The 20,241-nt window shown below is 32.4% G+C and overlaps 1 protein-coding gene across 2 annotated transcripts in view; it reads left to right on the top strand.

Moving 5' to 3' along the window:
* The window catches only part of ADGRV1 (adhesion G protein-coupled receptor V1), a 710,827-nt gene that overhangs the window by 58,272 nt on the left and 632,314 nt on the right, over nucleotides 1-20,241 (top strand). For both annotated transcript variants that reach the window (XM_074282108.1, XM_074282109.1), the window contains 8 exons: nucleotides 1,606-1,790; nucleotides 5,519-5,668; nucleotides 7,969-8,064; nucleotides 10,727-10,831; nucleotides 11,724-11,837; nucleotides 16,505-17,070; nucleotides 17,680-17,950; nucleotides 19,037-19,366. In XM_074282108.1, the coding sequence (XP_074138209.1) occupies nucleotides 1,606-1,790; nucleotides 5,519-5,668; nucleotides 7,969-8,064; nucleotides 10,727-10,831; nucleotides 11,724-11,837; nucleotides 16,505-17,070; nucleotides 17,680-17,950; nucleotides 19,037-19,366 (1,817 nt within the window). The remainder of the gene's footprint in view (nucleotides 1-1,605; nucleotides 1,791-5,518; nucleotides 5,669-7,968; nucleotides 8,065-10,726; nucleotides 10,832-11,723; nucleotides 11,838-16,504; nucleotides 17,071-17,679; nucleotides 17,951-19,036; nucleotides 19,367-20,241) is intronic.

The following is a 20,241-nucleotide window of genomic DNA, read 5'->3' as shown; positions in this document are numbered from 1 at the left end:
TTTATCTTTCTTTCTATATATGTCCTAGCACCTGCTTTTACTTTCATCTCTTATTTATCATTTTGATGAGCATCCCATGGAATTATTCATCTTTTTTTCTCATCAGAATAATTTATTATGCAACTAGAGTTTCATTTTTAAAAGTCTTTTTTATTCCTTTGACTTAAACTTTACTTTTAGAGTTTCAAACCATGGGATCTCAAGAATATTTTTCCAATTCACTTATGAAAGGTATATATCAGATTCTACCCATTGTTACCTGTTTTTCATTATGAACTTCAAGAATAATTAATTGAATATATTTGCCTAAGAAAATTGTGTTTATGTCTTTGAGAGTTACTAATAATTTATATATTTAATGCCCTTTCTACATAAAAACATAGCATAGGTACTAAGTGAGAGCAAATAATATATAGAGAAGTTCAATTATTACCTAGACAAGGTTAAAAATGGAGGGAGTGTTTTAGTTAATACAATAAATAACACAACTTTTTCTTAAAAAAAAAAAAAAAAAACCCTAAACACAAACTAGCTTATTATGCTCACATGACTGATCACACAGATTTAAAAGAATTTTAATGACCCATGAGATAAATTGTTCTCATTATTAAAGGTACATCTACATTACAAAAAAAGTACTGCTTTAAAAAAGCACAGTGCACTCATGCATTTTGGAGAGCTCTCAAATCATGAATAATGCCATGAAAAAGAACAATATTGATGATTCACAGTGAATTTTTGTTGGGTTGATTGCAGCTAGAGAACACATTGTCAGACTGTGCTTTTTAAAAGTAATGCATATTCTCTCTATGGTGATTGTGTTACTCAGTAAAATGGAAGAAAATTTTAATCCTAAAAGTTTCCTTGTACTAATTTTTTTTTTGCCTCAAATAACTACATGATAACTACAAAATAGATGGAAAAAAGAAACACCCAGACAAATCTAAAACAAAAAACTTAAAGGTAATAATATGTATATAAGCCAACAATCAGAAAATGCAAAATTACTGTTCAGATTCTCTCTTTTGTGGTTTCTGAGTATTTGCTTACATTGGGCTTCTATGTTCACATTCCATACCCAGCAGTGAGTAGGCAGTCAAAACATGCTTATTGAATAAATGAAGAATGAATTCAATCAACATTGGCTATATTCCATTTGAGTTTTTCTTTTTCAGCCCTGTCTGATGTTCCACTGCTTAACTTGGATGAAGGCTGAGTTGATTTTCCATGCTATTCTTTAGATTTTTTTTTTCTGAGAATAAAGACATGCTTAATAAATCCTTGGTGAACTGAATTTCATGAATAAGTTTAAGAGCAGGTAGTGCTATTTGAAGACTATAGCAGCTGGAGAATGAATAGTAGTTGTCAGCTAGTAAGAAATTATTATAATGACAATTTTAATTTTTGGCTTGATTTCAGATTTATAATTATCTGAAATAGTTTTTAGTATTATATATACATATATATATATATTCATGCTTAAATATCTATTTTATGATTCCTTGCTTGGTCATTATGGGTCAATAGAAAAATGCTACTTCTGTTTTAAAGAACAATTTTTTTTTAACATCTCTTCCCTTTTTTCTTTTTCTCCCACCACCATAGGGATGCTCTCTGCTTCCTTATTAGTTAACCTTCTTTTAGTATTACTCATCAGCTTTGTGTTTGGAGAAACAGAAGTAAGATTTGCTGGACAAACAGAATTCCTTGTTAATGAAACAGCTACAACAGTCATACGGCTTGTGATTGAAAGAATAGGAGAGCCAGCCAACATCACTGCAATTGTATCGGTAAAGAAATATTTCAGTAAATGTTCTTATTTGATTAGATATGTAAGTTCTTTTTCTTTTAAAATATTTTTTATTTTTTCCCCAATGCTGTTTATTATTATTGCTTTGCCCATTTGCAATGTAGTCTTCCTATGCTTCATTTCATTCACTTCTCATAGCACAATGATATTTTGTTAAATTTATGTATCTCAGCTTATTTAAAATGAAATCCCTAATTGATGAATGCATATTTGAGCTTCTGTTTCTACTCTGATCCCCCCAATGTTAACTATCACCATCCTTTGTTATCTTGAACAATTTGCTTAGTATGAGGTGAATCTTCAGAATTTCATTTTGCATTTGTTCTTATTATTAAATATATTGTTTCATATAGTTAATTTCAGTTTTCAGGTTTTTGAGAACTGTTTGTTCATATCATTAGATCACTCACCTATTGGGGAATGACTTTCATTTTTATGTAATTGAACTGATCATTATTTTGTAAAATTATGAAATTGGATGGACATCTTTGGTTCTTTAAAAATTCACCAGAAAAACCACAATGGCAGCAGGAAGCAAGGCTGCAATTTCACTTTAATAAGGCACAGATGATATAGGAGCAAAAAGATATATAAAGTACAGAGACAAGCTGTGAAAAGGGATATAAAGGTAGATAACATGGGGATGGGGATGAGATGATGAAGAAAGAGAGGCAGTTCACTCTCATAATCATAGATTAAAGTTGGGATCATTTGGCAGCATGGACCCCAGGGATATAGAAGAATGCTTGGGGGGGGGGGAGTTTTTTTTTCTGAGGGTGGGAGAGACTCTTATCTGTGCTACCTTGGAGTTAGTTCATTCACATATCAAATCATCTCAAAATTGCCAGTAAATTTAACATATCTACATTATCTCAAAGTTATCAATACTGTTTGATGATCTGCTGGTCTTATTGTGGATGTCTGGAACTTATCTGAGATTTACATATCATAGGACCAAAAGCCTCTGACAGGAAGGCCTAGATGGTTGTTTGTTTTTGTTTTTGTTTTTATTCAGCATATATTACCTAATATGATACAATTTATAAATTATGCTTTTTTTGATCTTTGGGATAGTTTGTACATGATTTCTAAGTTTCTAGGGGGCAGCTAGGTGGCGCAGTGGATAGAGCACCAGCCTTGAATTCAGGAGGACCTGAGTTCAAATGTGGTCTCAGACACTTAACACTTCCTAGTTGTGTGACCCTGGGCAAGTCACTTAACCCCAGCCTAAAAAAAAAAAAAAAAAAAAAAAAAAAAAAGATTTCTAAGTTTCCCTTTGCAATCTTACTTCCTCGAATTGCTACTTTATACTGGCTACTTTTAAACTTGCTAAGCTGATTAGAAGTAAAGGGATAGTTAGGGGGACCAGAACAACATACAACTTTAACATAGAATCCTCGAAGTTAATTATATATCTTCAATATCAGACTCTTATCTAGAGGTCTTTTATATAGACATTTACTCAGTCAAGTCTTTCCTTTCTTATTCTGTATTAATCATAGTATACATATAATAAATTATATTAATTTTATTCATGCCAAAGCTTTTCATGTAATTAAAATTATACATTTTATCTATTTGCTTTTGTTTCCTATTCATTTTTTTACCTAATTAAAAATTATGTAATGATATTTAGGACCTTGAATGCAGTTCATATAAATTAAAATTAGTACTAGATTCTTGCTGCTTCAACTCAGCTTTATGGATTCTGAAACTCTTAGAATTTATAAATGCACTAAAGAAAAAGCCTTTAGAAAGTCTGAAACTGAGAAAAACTAGCCTAAACATGAATATGCTTATAAGTTTCTAAGTTTTAAGAGGAACTTAAGAGATAAGTGATGTCTGTGGAAATAATGAATAACAGTTAAGAAAAATGCCTCCACAGAGTTTTTTCTTATGTGGCAGTTGCAGCACTATTGTATAGTTCTGCTACAAGAATCTCTTTTGGAGTTGATAAAAATTATTCAGTGGGTCCTTTGAAAATCTTATGTGAAAACATTTTCCAATAATGTAGTCATCTGCAGATTCTGAGAATATCATTACATTGAAAGTCTAAGGGGTTTGGATTTTCTGTGTATCTAAAATTCCATCATAGTCGAATTAGAACAAATTAAAAGTTTAACTTAATGTGCCTTATATGTATCTGCCCAGAATGTTTCATGGGCCTATTTCTTTGAATGCGTGATTCATTTCTGCTTCTTTAATGGAAATAAAAAGATTTTTCACTTGATAGAATCACAATCCAAGATGAAAGGGACACCAAAAGCCATGAATTCTAACTCACACTTGAGCAAGAACCTTCTCTGAAACTTGTTCTGGTCATCTAGCTTTTACTTGATGTCCTCCAGAGCAGTCCATTTTATAAAATAATTCTCATTGTTATAAAGTTTTGCCTTATATGAAGCAGAAATCTGCTTCTCTCATCCCTGTTCAGGTTCTTGCCCTTTTGGGTCAAGCTAATAAAGATTAATCTCTCTTCCATATGATGAATCTTCAAATATTTGAAGGCTGCCATTTTTTGAGTAAGATGAAATGGAAGTAGATAGGCAAACACTATTTTTAGACACAAATAATTTCTATGCCAAGTTTTCTAATAGTTATAACAACAGTAGTTAACAATTGGCACATATTTAATGCTTTAAGGTTAAATTTTATAGTTGAAAGTATTTAAGATTTACAAAGTATTTTCTTTGCAACATCTATATAAAATACATTAGTAGAAGAATTGTCCGGCAGTTAGTTGGTTTGGTGAATAGAGCCTAGAGTTAGGAAAACTTGTTGAGTTCAAATCTGGCCTTAGATGCTTACTAGCTGTGTGACCCTGGGCTGGCCACTTAATCTTGTTTGCTTCTATTTCCTCATACATAAAATTAGCTGGGCCTTAGAAGCAATCAAGAAGAGTCAGGCAGTACTGAAAAATAACTAAATAACACAATTCTCCCCTTTTATTTATTGGGATCTTGAAAAAATAAATATTGTTTTGGTTATTTAATCATTAAGGATTTAGGGATATTGAGAAGGGGAGAGAGAATTAAGAATTATTTCTGAATTCAGAGTGCATTATCCCATTGCAATTGGCAAGAAATAGGACAAATGGTCCTGAAAACCTTGAGCAGGCTAATTCCTCTCAATCTTGTTTTAACTGTTTTTAATTTTCAGTTACAATAAAGAGGAGAAACAAAATCTGTTACTTTTCTTTGGCTCCAAAATGGCTTATTTTCTATAGCTTAGAGTAGATATATTTAAGGGTTTCTATTATTTAAGTTGTCTTTGAAATGCTAACTCTATGAGCAGTTATTTTTTTCAACTATCTCTGATTCTTTATAACCTCTTTTGGTATTTTCTTGCAAAGATACTGGAGTAATTTACTATTTTCTTCTCCAGCTCATTGTACAGAGAAGGAAACTGAGGCAAATAGGATTAAGTAACTTATTCAGGGTCACACAACTAGTAAGTGTCTGAAGCTACATTTGAACTCAAGAAGATGAGTCTTCCTGATTCCAGGCCTGGCACTCCAACCACTGCATCAACGATTAGCTGCCTTTTCTGTGAGCACAAGCTGATGTTATTGCTTCTTTGTTTTTAATAGAAATGTCTCAATAAATTGTTAGTTCCATTATCTTCCTTTTGAATGCTTCTTTAAGTTTTAATATTAGAAGTTTGTCTGGATCCTAAGCTAAACAGGCCTTATCTTTGTATCCCTTTTAGCTTTATGGAGAAGATACAGGTGACTTTGTTGATACTTATGCTGCAGCTTTTATACCTGCTTCAGAAACCAACAGGACTGTGTATATAGCAGTTTGTGATGATGACATCCCAGAGCCTGATGAAACATTCATCTTTTATTTGATATTACAGGTAGGTACTAGAATTGTAGTTTTATTGTTATTATTGTTATTTCATTCTCATATCTCATATCATGTGATGACATTTGATAAAATTGGTCTTAGTCTGCTCTTATTTTCTTATATTTAATATTTTGAGGACTGTTTTGCAGGTAAATAAGATTCCTGCTTTTTAAAGAATTGGGATGTAACAGGATTTCATCATGTTCCCAGTTGAGTTTTATTTCTACTTCTAGGTCTCTGTATTTTGAAAGTTTTTTTTTTTTCATGTAGTTTGGAGATTATGGCACCTCTTAAAACATTGTTCTTAAATGTTTAGGATCAATATTATGCCTAGGTGATTACAGGCACAGTTTTGTTAGTGATAATGTTCTAGTTTCAGTAAAAGTTATTGATTTATCAAAGCTATTTTGAAGTTTGTATTTTTAGTATGCATATTTGTCATTCATTAATTTATGAAGAACTGCAATTTTCTTTTATATAAGTCTGGCTTCAGGCTCTTTTCTTTGTTATTTAGTAGATGCTAAATTTGTATAACCTACAGTGATATGTTGTACTACTTTCTATAACTTTGGTAGCAATATATTAGTATTATATCATTATTCTAAACCCCTCTTTTTAGCTTAACAAATCTGCATGATAATCATTTGAGGAACAGGTAAGATACTATTAGTGGAGTTGATGTTGATGTTAATTCTGGCATTTTGATTTCTATCTGGGATCTTAGTTGTTTCATAGGCTCCATCTGGAGGTAAGCCATTTTTGCTAAATTAAATAACCCCAATGATGATGTCTGGTTTTTTATTATAGCTTTTTATTGACAATTGCAAAACCTTTTGTTGTAACTTTTCCCTTCCTTCCTCCCAGGTTGATCAATACATGTTAAATATGTTTAAGTATAAGTTAAATACAATCTATGTATACATGTCCAAACAGTTATTTTGCTGTACAGAAAGAATCGGACTTTGAAACAATCTACAATTAGCCTATGAAGGAAATCAAAAATGCAGGTGGATAAAAATAGAGCGACTGGGAATTCTATGTAGTGGTTCATAGTTATCTCCAGAGAGTTCTTTCGCTGGGTGTAGCTGGTTCAGTTCATTACTGCTCTATTGGAACGGATTTGGTTCATTTCATTGTTGAAGAGGGCCACATCCATCAGAATTTAGATGATAAGTCTTTTAGTAGCTGTGAAGTTCATTACAAATTTTTTTTTCTGTAAATTTTAAACTTATTTATCATGCTCCCTAAACCGTCTATGAATCCTCTTTTTCCTTTTGGATATGGGAGCATTAATCTTACTGTAGCCTTCTTAGGGACCTTTTGTTTTATTAAAATAATATAAATTTTTGTTGACATACTTTCTAAATATACTATCCATGTTATTGCTCCAAAAAGTATATATATTGAGATCAGTGTTTTACACCATAGTTTTATGGTCCACTCAGCTTACTTAAAAATTGCTTTCATGAATACTGAAACTAGTATTGTCTTCTTCTTGGTCTCCCTTTCTCTCCCTCTGCCCCACTCCCAATTATACACACCCACTCATACACATATAATCACAAAGAATGGTCATGCCTCTTGACTTCAAAGGAGAAGTGCACAAAAAAGAGGAGGGAGCTTTTGGTGAGGAAATAGGAGGTTCTCAGTCCCTCAAAAAGAGTTTGTAACATTCCTGGGAAAAATACTAGAATAAGATGAAGGTTAATCACCCTCTGATGCTTAGATTTTTCTAAGTTAATTTTTTAAAAACAGTCTTAAAAGTTTGATGTCTTTATTTTCATAGTCTTATGTACTATGTATGAAGTATGTCACTTCACTTATAAATTCAGTTGTTGTTTCCAATAATAAATACCTTTGCCTCTCAATTTACTTTTTCCTTTAGATTGATTTATGTTGTTGAGGAACATTATTAGAAATTTCATAGGGAAATTTTTCTATTGTTATAAAAATATTTACTTTTACCTATAGACTTTTGATTCATAGGAAAAAAAGTATCTCCTTAGTTTCTGAGATTTCTGGTAGTATTTTTTTTTTCTTATAGAATTATGCATGTCATACTTGGTTCCTTATTTCTTTCTTGTTATTAATAGATTGACAAATTGTGATTTATGATCTTCAAAACCTGTTTGGAGAACTTTGTTGTTTAATTGGGAGGTTTTTTTTACTTCCAGTGTTTGAATTTATTTGACTTGTTCCTTAAAGATATTAATAATTTACTCATATTTCATTTCACAATCTGGAAAAAAATTCTGATGAAAATGAACTTTATTTTTCATTCTTTTCTTATTTTTGTGCTGTTCATTTTAGAAACCATCATCAGAGATAAAGCTTGGTTGGCCAAGGTCTGTGACTGTGACCATATTATCAAATGACAATGCCTTTGGAATTATTTCATTTGATATGGTATGATTGATCCTATATAACTTAATCTTTGTAATTTAAATTTTATAGTTGATTTACTTAAATTTACAGTACTATATTTGTATATGGATAATATTTTGTTTTGGCATGTGGTTGAATTCATCTCCTTTGTGAAGTATGTAACCATTTACTTGAATCTTTCAACCTGGCATGGTCTCCTAGAGCTCAGCACCATTTCCATAACTATTGATGACTCGGAGTCACTGCTATGCCATGGTTTATCATTAGCATAGAACTTTAGTGGAAGAAGGTAGATATAATCTCAGTTATATTTTCCTATTTGAATTGCCCAGAGTGATTGTTTGATCTTGTAATAGTCTGTGGGAATTATATAATAATTACTTAGTATACTGGATTTTTTTTTTTTTTTGTCTTTGAATTAAGTTGATCTGTTAATATTTTGAATATAGAGATAGTTTGTTTAGATAGTATTACACACAGTCTGCTAAAAGCATTATTGCTACATTTATTACTTGAAGTGGAAGAAAATAATAATAATAATAGCCAAAATTTCTACAGAACCTATTATATTCCAGGCACTTTATAAATATTATCTCATTTGATCCTCACAACAATCCTGAGAGATTCTTATTAGCTCTATTTTGTAGTTGAAGTAACTGAGACAAACAGAGGCTTAAGTGAGTTGCTGAACATCACACAGTCAATATTTGAGGCCAAATTTAAATTTAGATAATTTTGACTTTGGATCCACTCTTCTATCCACTGTACCACCTCGCTGCTAAGATAGGAGGAAAGCCAAGTGTTTCATCATCCCTCTCCCTCTTTAATCTTTCTAATATGTCTACCTCACCAATAACCTAGGGGCATTTTGGGTAAAAGGAATGAAGCTGAGTATGCACAATCCAACTCTAGCTCTGGATAGAAATGACCCTTCAGCGGCTTGTTTGGACAACAAACTCTCTCCCCTTAAATCAAATCATTACAAATCCAATCAATAAGTAGAATCTTAGTCTACCTTCTAATATATATTGTTAGGTGCTATTGCTTAGTTATTCATTCATTCATCACAGTATATTGCTATGAACACTGCCCCAGAGTTAACAATTTTGTGATGCATTCATTACCCTTGGTTTTTAGCTTTACTGCCTATTATTTTCTTCTTTCTCCTGACTTGACCTTACCAGAAAAAACTATCAGCAACTGATTTTTTCCCTCTATCTGGGGCAATAAATAGGCAAGAGGGAAAAGCATGAAAGATGAGCTGAATGATAGGCATTCTGACAAGCTCCCTTTGACGTAGGGATACCTAAGTAAGTGTGAATGATACCACCACCAAGATTTAGTAGTAGTGCTGTGTAACTCAAGGAAAAAAATCCCACACAAAGATACTAGAGCAGTCTGGATTGTTGGTAGAAATGACGTATAAATGTACTTTTCATTAAAATGTATTAGACTAGAAATAGAAATAGGGTTCTTGTTGTTGGCTGTAGTATCTCAGGCAAATTAATGAGCCTTAATTTTTAGATGTGTAAAATGGGACATCCTTTCTTTCTTTAAGGGTTGTTGTGAATAATTCAATATATGTGGAAGTATTTATAAATTTTAAGTGCTATAAAGAATACAGATGTAGCAAATGTTTGTTTCAGCTTTTTTTTTTTTTAAACTGGACCTACAGTTTTATTGCTGAAGGGGATGTCTACAGATCAGCACCTACTTTGTAACTTATAGTATTATTAAAGGGTTGCTCTAGGAGATAAGAAGTTGGGATCACATAGTTTGCCTCTGAGGCAATTTCTATGATGTGTATGGAGATAAACTCTTCAATTTTTACTACATCTGAAATGTTGTTTCTTAATGAATTAAGAGCATAATTTTCCAAGTTTTGATTCAACTTAAGAGAGGAGTATATAAAATAAGTGGCATTAGTCCTTATCATTATGTGTCTCTGTGTGAGTATTAGACTATTTAGCAGTTCTTAATCTTTTTTGGATCCATCCTTTTTTGGCAATTTACTAAACCTTAGAATCTCTTCTCAAAATAATGCTTATTTTTAAAATTTCTTAATTGAAGGAATTTCTAAATATAAGTTAGAGATTAGTGAAAACCTTTTTCCCATCACCCCTTGAAATCTATACATAGAAATCTTAGTGATCCATGGACCCTAGGTTAAGAGCCCCTGATCTAGATCCAGAGGATATTGACTGCACATTTTTGGAAACACTATTTGGTAGAAGGATCTTTGGGAGGATAATTTCTTGGACCTAGAAAAGAAAACTTCTTGTGATAATTTCTTGAATGATGAAGAAATGTCAATCATTAAAAGTTATAGTTTTATTGGCCACTATTATGGGAAATGAAGGTAGATAATAGAAAGTTTTGAACTCTTTTGGGACTCATTGAAGTTGTTATATTTGTGAGGAGCAGAGTCAGGACTAAAACCTAGGTCTTTTAACTTCTACTCCAAGACTGTTGCCTTTTTAACTGTGGATAATTTTTATTGGTAGTTTTTTAAGTGCTATTATTTCTAGAGCTAGTTTGTTGTATGGCAATACACTAATCTTAATATATTTTATAGGCTGTATTAACTTTCTTGTGAGCATTTACTATTTCTATGGTTTTGGTTTTTTAAATTCCTTTCTATTATGACATTTGGTCAGCACTTGTCTTCACTTTTCCTTATTAGCCTTCCTTAATCATAGTGAATGAGCCCAGGGGAAGGAATGAATCTGTACCTCTCATTCTAATCAGAGAAAAAGGAACCTATGGAAGTGTAACTGTGAGTTTTGAGGTAAGTTTGTTTTTATTTTTAAACAAATTTACATTTACATTTCTACCTATTAGATTTAATTGATTTAAATTTTTAAAAATCATAATATTGATCATAAATGTGAAACTGATTTAATATACCTTTACAAGTACTACCACATAACATTTTTAGAATAGATATTCATTAGTAGTTTTACTCTGAATTTGAGGGGCAGTAATACATCATTAAAATTCAACACATGAATTTGTAAAACTTTAAATGGTTTAAACATAAGAATTTTTATATGGATATGAAGCTGAGCTTCTTTCTCAGGCATATATGTAGACAGAATTATCCTGTTAGATTATTTATATTTCCATTTAATACATAAGTAAAAATGAGCAAATACATGGCATTTTAAAAACCTTTAAAATGCCAATTTTATATATAATATATGTAAATAAATATATAAAATGTGATATATAAATATTTAATTTTTATACTTTCTTAAGTTATCTACCATGTGCTTATATATTACTTGTAAAGATTGAAATATGAAATTATTATTTTTCCTTAATTTCTGGAAAAGACAGTAATTTTCCATTATTGCAATTGATGATTATGGAACTACCTTCTAGCTTTGATTAAATAGTTAAGAAAAAAAAATACTGATAACCTAGAACCTCTGAGCTTACTTATATACTTATGTAATACGTGTTTTAGTATCTTGAAATACAATCTTCATAGCCTCTTAAGAGGCCATTATTAAGTGTAATTGACTGTGTGAAAAATCTTTCAGTAGTTTCTGGAACCCTATAAACTATTTCCGCTGTAGTGCTACTAATGCTGTAAACTAAATTACATTTATTAATAATACCTTATATATGTGGGTCGGTCTGTCTATCTGTCTGTCTGTCTATCTATCTATCTGCAGGTAGAGGGCGGTCCAAACCCACCTGAAGAAGATTTATGTCCAGTTAAAGGAAATATTACCTTCCCTCCTGGTAGAGCAATAGTGGTTTATAATTTGACAGTACTGGATGATGAGGTGAGAAAAAAATTTAGTACTTTGATGTACAGAAGCTTTTATCTTGCATCACAAATTGAAATCAAATACCTTAATAGCATGTATTAAATTATGTTATGCATGCATAGTTGGCCTTGAAGAAAAAACTTTTAAAATCCTAAATAAAATTAGTGAACTGTGACTAGTAATGATAGGAGTGTAAGAGGGTAAATCTGTTTTCCCACTTTTTGCATGTATTGCATAAATTATGGTTGTCTTTTAGCCTTTTTTAGTCATGTCTGACTTTTTGTCAAACCATTTGGGGTTTCCTTGGAAAAAATACTGGGGTAATTTGCCATTTCTTATTTCAATTCATTTTACAAAAGGTGAAACTGAGGCAATAATGCTCAGTGACTTGCCTATTAAATGTCTGAGACTGGATTTGAATTAAGATTTGTTCTCCTGACTGTAAGCTTGGTACTGTATTTACAATACTATCTAACTACCCCACTACATACATACTTAATATATTTAACTTAATGGGGAGAAAGGAAAAGAACAAGCATTTATTAAGTGCCTACTCTGTCAAACACTGTTCAAAGAAATTTACAGATATTATCTCATTTGACTATTAGAGTTGTTGCTATGACGTGAAAAAGTAAAAAAAGCTGTGTGAATATAAGGTAGTGGTTTTAATACTTGTAATTTCTAATATGCAGATAATAAACACTTAAAATTAAATTAATTTTAGTAATGAGCCCTTATTCTCAGATTGCACATGGATATACAACTATTCCAAATCTTTTATCATATATATAGATATATAGATATGTGACCAAATACATGTATATACATACATGCATATACATTTATGAAAGTCAGGACCTGGGATTTCTTTAGTGGAGGAAATAGAGCAACATTAGTATGTAAATGTGATTAGTACTAGCCAAACAGGAAAAAAAAATTGGCTTGGATACTATAGATAATTTCATATATGTTCCCATGGCACAAGAAAATAGTCTGGCAATGACTTATTGGCAAGTGAATATAAAAGGAAAAAGATGGCCAGTTCATCTTTTTAAAAATGAAAGAAATAAAAAGAAATCAGACATGCCACAGAATATATTTTACACAAAAATTATTTATTCAAAAATTTATAGCTTATTCAAAAAGCCTTCTCAAAAGTCTTACTCTAATGTTTCATTATGTGGTAGATAAAAGTGGCCTTTAAATCTTCAGTTGAAGTGATACATAGATGCTAGTTAGGAAAAGAATTTTCTTGCTGGAAGGTTGGTTTTTAGAAAATGAATTTTTATTTATTGGAGGAGGCACTATCAGAAATCTCCTCCTAAAGGGATATGGCATGGGAGAGGAAAAGTGCAGTAAAGATAGGAAAAGAACAAAACCCTTCCCTAAGGGGAGGAGTAGGGCAATGGCAAAAGCTTTATTCTTTTCCCTTAGGAATTGTAATCTATGAAAATATGATGGTCTGCATATCTACATGAGTTCTACCTGCACAAGCAGTTTTTCAGCACAGCACAGACTGTTTTGTTTCCAAAGATTACACAGGGGTAACATCTGGGGTGCAAACAAAAAATTATGTTGGCTAGGAGACCTCTTGCATGCTTTGGATCAATCTTTCTGGAAAAATATGTCAACTGAAAAAGAAAAGTTCAGGGGAGTCCTTAACAGTATTAACATAACTAAATAAAAAATAGTAAATATACTTCCTTATTCTGATGGTTGTTCTACTACTCCATGTTTATTTTGTTTTTTGGTTAATCTGCATTGTATTTTGAGATTTGTATCCCTGGATTGTTTGTTCTCTCTTAAAGGCAATCTTTTTACATGTGACCTTGATCCTCATCCTCTCAGTCATTACTATTGGATTGACTTGATAATTATTTACACCCTTCTAATTTCTTTCAGTCTCTACTAATCTTCAAAAAGTCCTCAATAGATTGTCATTTCCTCAAATTTGTAGTCCTTTTTCTTTCTGCCATTTAATAAAAGCTGTTCATTGGTTCTTTTTTCCCCCCTGAGGCAACTGCAATTAAGTGACTTGCCTAGGGTTACATAGCTAAGAAATGTTAAGTATCTGAGATTCTCCTGACTTCCGGGCTGGTTGCTGTAACCACTGTACGTACCATCTTGTTGGCCTTGCTTTTTTTTTTTTTTTTTTTCCCCCTCACCTCAGCTTATTGTAACATGTCTTCCTTCCTGTTTCTTCCAAATTAGCTGTCTAGTGGTCTTTTTTCAGGCTTTGTACTCTTTGCTGCAATTAACCCTATTGACCATCTTCTCTTCCTGGCTATTCTCTCAAATTGAGCTAAGCCTAGAACTAAGATGGTTTGAGAAATTGCAGAGGTCCTTTAATGATCCCAAAGTTCACCTAGAAACAAATGCTCACCTTTATAATATTAATATTCTGCTGGTGGTAACTCATGAGCAAGAGTGTTCTGGAGGAAGTTTGTATTGTCTTGTGAACACTTGACAGTAATTTTTTTTTTCTAAGTAATTTAATTTAAATTTACTTATTTGTGATACTATATGTAAACTATATTCCAAAATATCAAACAAAATTTTGGAACTTATTTGATGAACTGATAAACTTAGCTTTTCATGTAGTTGGAAAAAAGCCAGACTTTTAATTTCTAATATTAAATATAAAAAAGTAATTGAAAGTCTACTATATTACAATGAATAATGCTTTAGGAAATATGTAGAATCAGCTAAGTACTTAGACAACATAAGTGAGTCAATGGCTAGTCAACAGCATGAACATTTACACCTTGGGAATTTATAAATACTACAAATAAGAGCTTGCTTTATTGTTTTGTTGATTGTCTAAATTTATTAAAGTAATGAAAAAATTTTTAAAATACTAATTGAACTTAAAAGTATGCTATATATGCTTTTTTTTTTTTTTTTTTTTTTTTTTGAGATGGATTGCCAATTGTTAAGTATCTACCAGCACATTCTTACACAAGTCATGGGACACTACTGAGGAATTAAAAATGAGTATCACTGAGAGGGCTTTGTAGAATCACAAGATAGATGAGAACAAGCTTCATTAAAAAAATAAATAACTAAGAAGAATTAGAATAAAGGACTCATGCTTAGAATGCTTTTTAGTTTTCCTGACAGGACTGCAAGCAAACTCCATTTTTTATAGGAGACCTTTCTTAGTTATCTCAGGTTATTTACATTTACTTTTTATTTCCCTTGTATGTAAATTTTGTCTCCTCTGTTAGGTTGTATGGTCCTTGAAGACAGGGACTATTTTTTCCTTTTTTAAAAAATGTCTCCAGTGATTAGCATAGTGCCTGGTACATAATAAGTACTTAGAAAGTACTTGTTGAATATATGCTTGCATAGGAGGGCCCCATGTGTAGCAAGATACCAGGTATAATGAGGCTTGTATCCCAGTAAATAATATGGAAGTATGTGACTTGAAGAGAGATATCTCAACTTTTTTCTCCCTCCACCCTTCTAAAAGAGATATTTTTAATTCTTGCCAGAAAAAGAAACAGTTTGGAGCTGGAGAATACTCTGCTCTTCTCAGAGAAAAGGGATTCCAGGCTAGGATTATATTTATCTCTTGCCTTAATTATTATTCTAAGGGATGTGACCAGATTTAAGCTAACTTTTGATTGCTATGCCATCATTGCAGGGGGACTAGTTTCTTTTCCCACAAAATAGCAATTCCATAATGAACTCTTATGGCAAAAAGCAAAGCAATGTATTTATTCAAAATGATAGTAAAACAAAAATCAGAGAAGGTTTACATAAGAGAATATATACCAGACAATGTAGAATAAAAGTAGGATAACTCATCTCAACCAAAAGATAATCCCCAATAACACCCAAGAAAGAACCCTTCAGGCCTCTAGTGAAGCAAGGAAGGGGGGGATGATGGGACCTGCTGGCTCCTCTCATGTTTTCTCATAGTTTTTCTTGGAGCAACTTGAAGTGAGATTTCCTTCTTTCAAGAATTTATAGACATGGATAAGAATAGCATAGGATGGATAGGCATGGATGGGTTGTAATTTGCTATATCGGAGGGAATATCCATGTTGATATGACTACACTTTCATTTGAATATTCAGAATGTGAAATTTTGCTTTTCTATCCTGTGATTCTACAAAGCCCTCTCAGTACTATGCAGACAAGGCTCAAGAAATGTCTCAGATACTGGTGGTTTTCCATTATTGCCTGAAGCACATCATGGCTGTCTTTCCAGATCCAAATAATGGCTGGTTTATATTCTAGAAGGAGACAGAAATAGAAGGAGACTGCTGTGTACTGAAGCATATCACTAGAGTGCTAAAATGAATCTGATAAGACATTTATTTCTCAGATAATCATAGACACTGCAGCTTCTGTTATCAATAACCTACTAAAATTGATGTAAAATGAAATAGAAAAATATGTTTAATACACATTCTTTAGATTAAGGGTCTAGTAAGTTAAGTTGTAATATATATCCTTTACATGATCCTTATTATTGTTCTCCTTCCAAAATAAACCTCTTACTTTAGGAAAAGCAGTCAAGGGATTATGATTACTCACATTTGTTATTTTTAGGTAGATATTTTTGGTTCATTTATAATCAAATTAGAAAAAAAAATCATGACTTTATATGCAAGTTGATTTGCCAGTATTGTCAGGGCTATTTTATTCATCAGTGTTTATTTTTGCTTTGGCAGATACCAGAAAATGATGAACTGTTTTTGGTTAAGCTGAAAAGCATAGAGGGAGGGGCTGAAATCAACACTACAAGAAACTCAGTTGAGGTTGTTATTCGGAAAAATGACAGTCCAATACGCTTTATCCAGAGTAGTTATTTGGTGCCTGAGGAAGCAGATATATTAACAATTCCAGTGGTTCGTGGTAAGAACGAGAGTGGATATTTGATTGGATCTGATGAATATCAAGTTTCAATCAATTATGCTGTTGTAACTGGGAATTCAACAGCTCATGCAGAGCAGAATGTAGACTTTATTGATCTCCAGCCAAATACTACAATTATTTTCCCACCTTTTGTTCACGAATCCTATTTGAAATTTCAAATCATCGATGACGCCATACCAGAGATTGCTGAATCCTTTCTTATTGTCCTACTTAAGGACACTTTACAGGGAGATGCTGTGTTATTAAATCCTTCCTTGGTTCAAGTCACCATTAAGGCAAATGATAAGCCTTACGGAGTGCTATCTTTCAATAGTGTGTTGTTTGAACAGACAGTTGTTATTGATGAAGACCGAGTCTCAAGGTAGGGTTTAGTTTTACTCTGTTGCTATGATAAATACCTGTTGTTGATTTGATTATTATTTTAATATATTAGTATTCAAAGTTTACTTACTGGCTTGTCTAACAAATTGACCAACATATATATTACAAAGAAATTACTTTGTAATTTCCTTCTTACAACGTTGAGAAGTTACTTTATTTTCAACTTAAAAATAAGGATGGAATTGTAGTGTATGATTTAGGATAGATGCTAACTTGAAAGTCAGATATATTTCTATTATTGAGTTATGTATCTATAACTGGGATAACAATTTTTGTCAATATTAAATTTTTCTCTATTAATCTCATATACACATAAAGCATGTATATCCAAGAAACAATTGTATTATTTATAACAGTATGTTGAACATTTATTTATCTCTCACTATATGCCAAATGATTCAAATACAAGGAAAAAGGAAAGGCAGTTCTTACCCTTAAAGATGTTACGTTACAATGGGGGTGTGAATAACATAATAATATTTATGGCATAAAATAACAATATTTATCAACATAAATGTAATATGATGAATATAATAATCTGTTACCTTACATATATACATCTGCTTACAATTTTCCTTTAAAATTATAGGTTTGAAGAAATTACAGTGGTAAGAAATGGCGGAACCCATGGGAACATTTCAGTGAATTGGGTCATGACACGGAACAGTAGCGATCCTTCTCCAGTGACAACAGACATCATGCCAAGTTCGGGTATTCTGCATTTTGCTCAAGGGCAGATGATTGCCTCTATTCCTCTAACTATTATTAATGATGATCTCCCTGAAGAGGCAGAAGCTTATCTTCTTCAAATTCTGCCTCATACAGTACAAGGAGGGGCAGAAGTGAGTGAGCCAGCAGAGGTAAGGCCTTTGGTTTTGTTCTGATGTGTTTTGTGTCTGATGTAAGGAAGCTGACATTTTTGCATAAGAAGATAAAATTTAAGTTTGAGGTATCATACCAAGAGAAAACAAACTGAGCAAATACTTCTTCTCTTCCTCCCTTCCTCCCTACTCCTTTCCTCCCTTCCTTTCTTCCTTCCTTCCTTCCTCCCTCCTTTCTTTCCTCCCTCCCTCCCTCCCTCCTTTCCTTTCTTCCTTCCTTCCTTCCTTCCTCCTTCCTTCTCTTCCTTTCTCCTCCTTCCCTCCCTTCTTCCCTCCTTCTCTCTCTCCTTTCCCCTCTTCCTCCCTCCCTCTCTCCCTCCCTTCCTTTCTTCCTCCCTCTCTCTCCTTTCCTCCCTTCCTTCCTGCCTTCCTTTCTTCCTCCCTCTCTCTCTCTCCCTCTCTCTCTCTCTCTCCCTCCCTCTCTCTCTCTCCCTCCCTCCCTCTCTCCTCTCTCTCTCTCTCTCTCTCTCTCTCTCTCTCTCTCTCTCTCTCTCTCTCTCTCTCTCTCTCTCTCTCTCTCTCTCTCTCTCTCTCCCCACCTTGCTTCCTTCCTGTCTGCCTGACTTCCTTCCTTCTTTCCTTCCTGCCTTACTCTCTCTCATTTTCTCTCTGAAAGTTTTGGCTATTCTTTTTCTATTTCTATTATTTATTTTAACTGCATTGTGATTTTATTGGTAGAGGAAATTCTTGTTAAGAAAATTCCCTCTAATAATGAAGATTATATGCTCTTCTCTGTAATTAATAATCTTAAAAAATTGCTTGCAGCACCTAGGATTTAAGTGATTAGCCAGTTTCATAAAACCTTTATTTGTCAACAACAGGACTTGAAACTCATATTTTTTTAATGCCAAAGTGGGCTATTTTCCACTTAATACTTGCCTCTTTATTGCTATTGTTAATACAAATTGTAATGCTCATTCTTGAATCTTTTTTTTTTTTTTACAGAATTAAGAAATATATATCCTTAGATCTATTTGTACAAATTTGATAAGAATTTGAATAATGATAGAAGGTGAACAATTTATTAATTTCTGTGCATTGTCTAAATTACTTTTTTTGGGACAGCTTTTGTTCTACATCCAGGACAGTGATGATGTTTATGGTTTAATAAAGTTTTATCCTTTGGAAGATCAGAAGATTGAAAGCAGCCCAGGTGAAAGATTTCTATCTTTGAATTTTACAAGACAAGGAGGAACTAAAGGCGATGTGAAGATGCTTTTTTCTACATTTTATATTCCTGCTGGAGCTGTGGACCTTTTGCGAGCAAAAGATGGCATCTTAAATATGTCTAAGAGAAATAGTATCATCTTTCCAGAACGGAAAACTCAAGTTGCTATGAAATTACCCATAAGAAATGATGCATTCCTTCAAAATGGGGCCCATTTCCTAGTGCAGGTATTTTATTAGTTCTATAATCTGGATAAAAATTACATTAGTAGCCTCTTATATATAAAATGAGTAGGCCCTAGTTTATACTACTTTTTACTCAATAGCAATAATAATGTTACATTTATGTATTACAGAACAATTTAAGCAAATACTTTCCTCACAACAGTCCTCTTAGGTGGCAAAAAATAAGGTTTTAAGTGACCTTTTTACTTAGGTGGCAAAAAATAAGGTTTTAAGTGACCCATTTACTTTGGTATTATTTGTTATGTAATATTGCTAAAATTGATAATCAAAGTGTACTCAAAATAGATGTAACAGGCCCAAGAGTATATGTGACTGAATCCTCAGACACTGAAGAATAAATGTAACTCTGCCTTACTATATTACTTATTATATCTGGATTCAAAAGTATATATACTGATTTTACAGATCTTGAAAAGTAAAATGTCTCTGTCTTATTACATTAACATGTCCATTCAAAAAACTCCAATTAAATGAATTTTTTCCTTTATACTTTATCTACTTTTAGTAAATGGTAGGAAAGCCAGCATGTTATTAGGAAAGTGGATGAAGAATATGTAAATACAACAATTTGATGAAATAAGAAAGGTTACATTATGTGATAGAAAGAATACAGGATTGGGAGTCAAAAGATATGAATATAATCTTAGATCTGCTACTAGCTAGCAAGTAAATCATTTCTACTTTCTTGTGCTCAGTCTTTTAACGTGAACTATTTGGACTAAATAATAAGTGATCTATTCCAGCTCCACAATTCTGTGATGCTTGAAAAAAGTGTTTTCTGACTCCCCAGAAAGTTTGATTAATCAGACATCCAAGGTATAATTTATCAAGGAAGGATGAGACTTTTTAGTTTTGTA

Source organism: Sminthopsis crassicaudata, chromosome 1, assembly GCF_048593235.1.
Source record: "Sminthopsis crassicaudata isolate SCR6 chromosome 1, ASM4859323v1, whole genome shotgun sequence".
In the NCBI taxonomy this organism is placed as follows: domain Eukaryota; kingdom Metazoa; phylum Chordata; class Mammalia; order Dasyuromorphia; family Dasyuridae; genus Sminthopsis; species Sminthopsis crassicaudata.
This window is presented reverse-complemented; position numbering and strand designations above follow the sequence as displayed.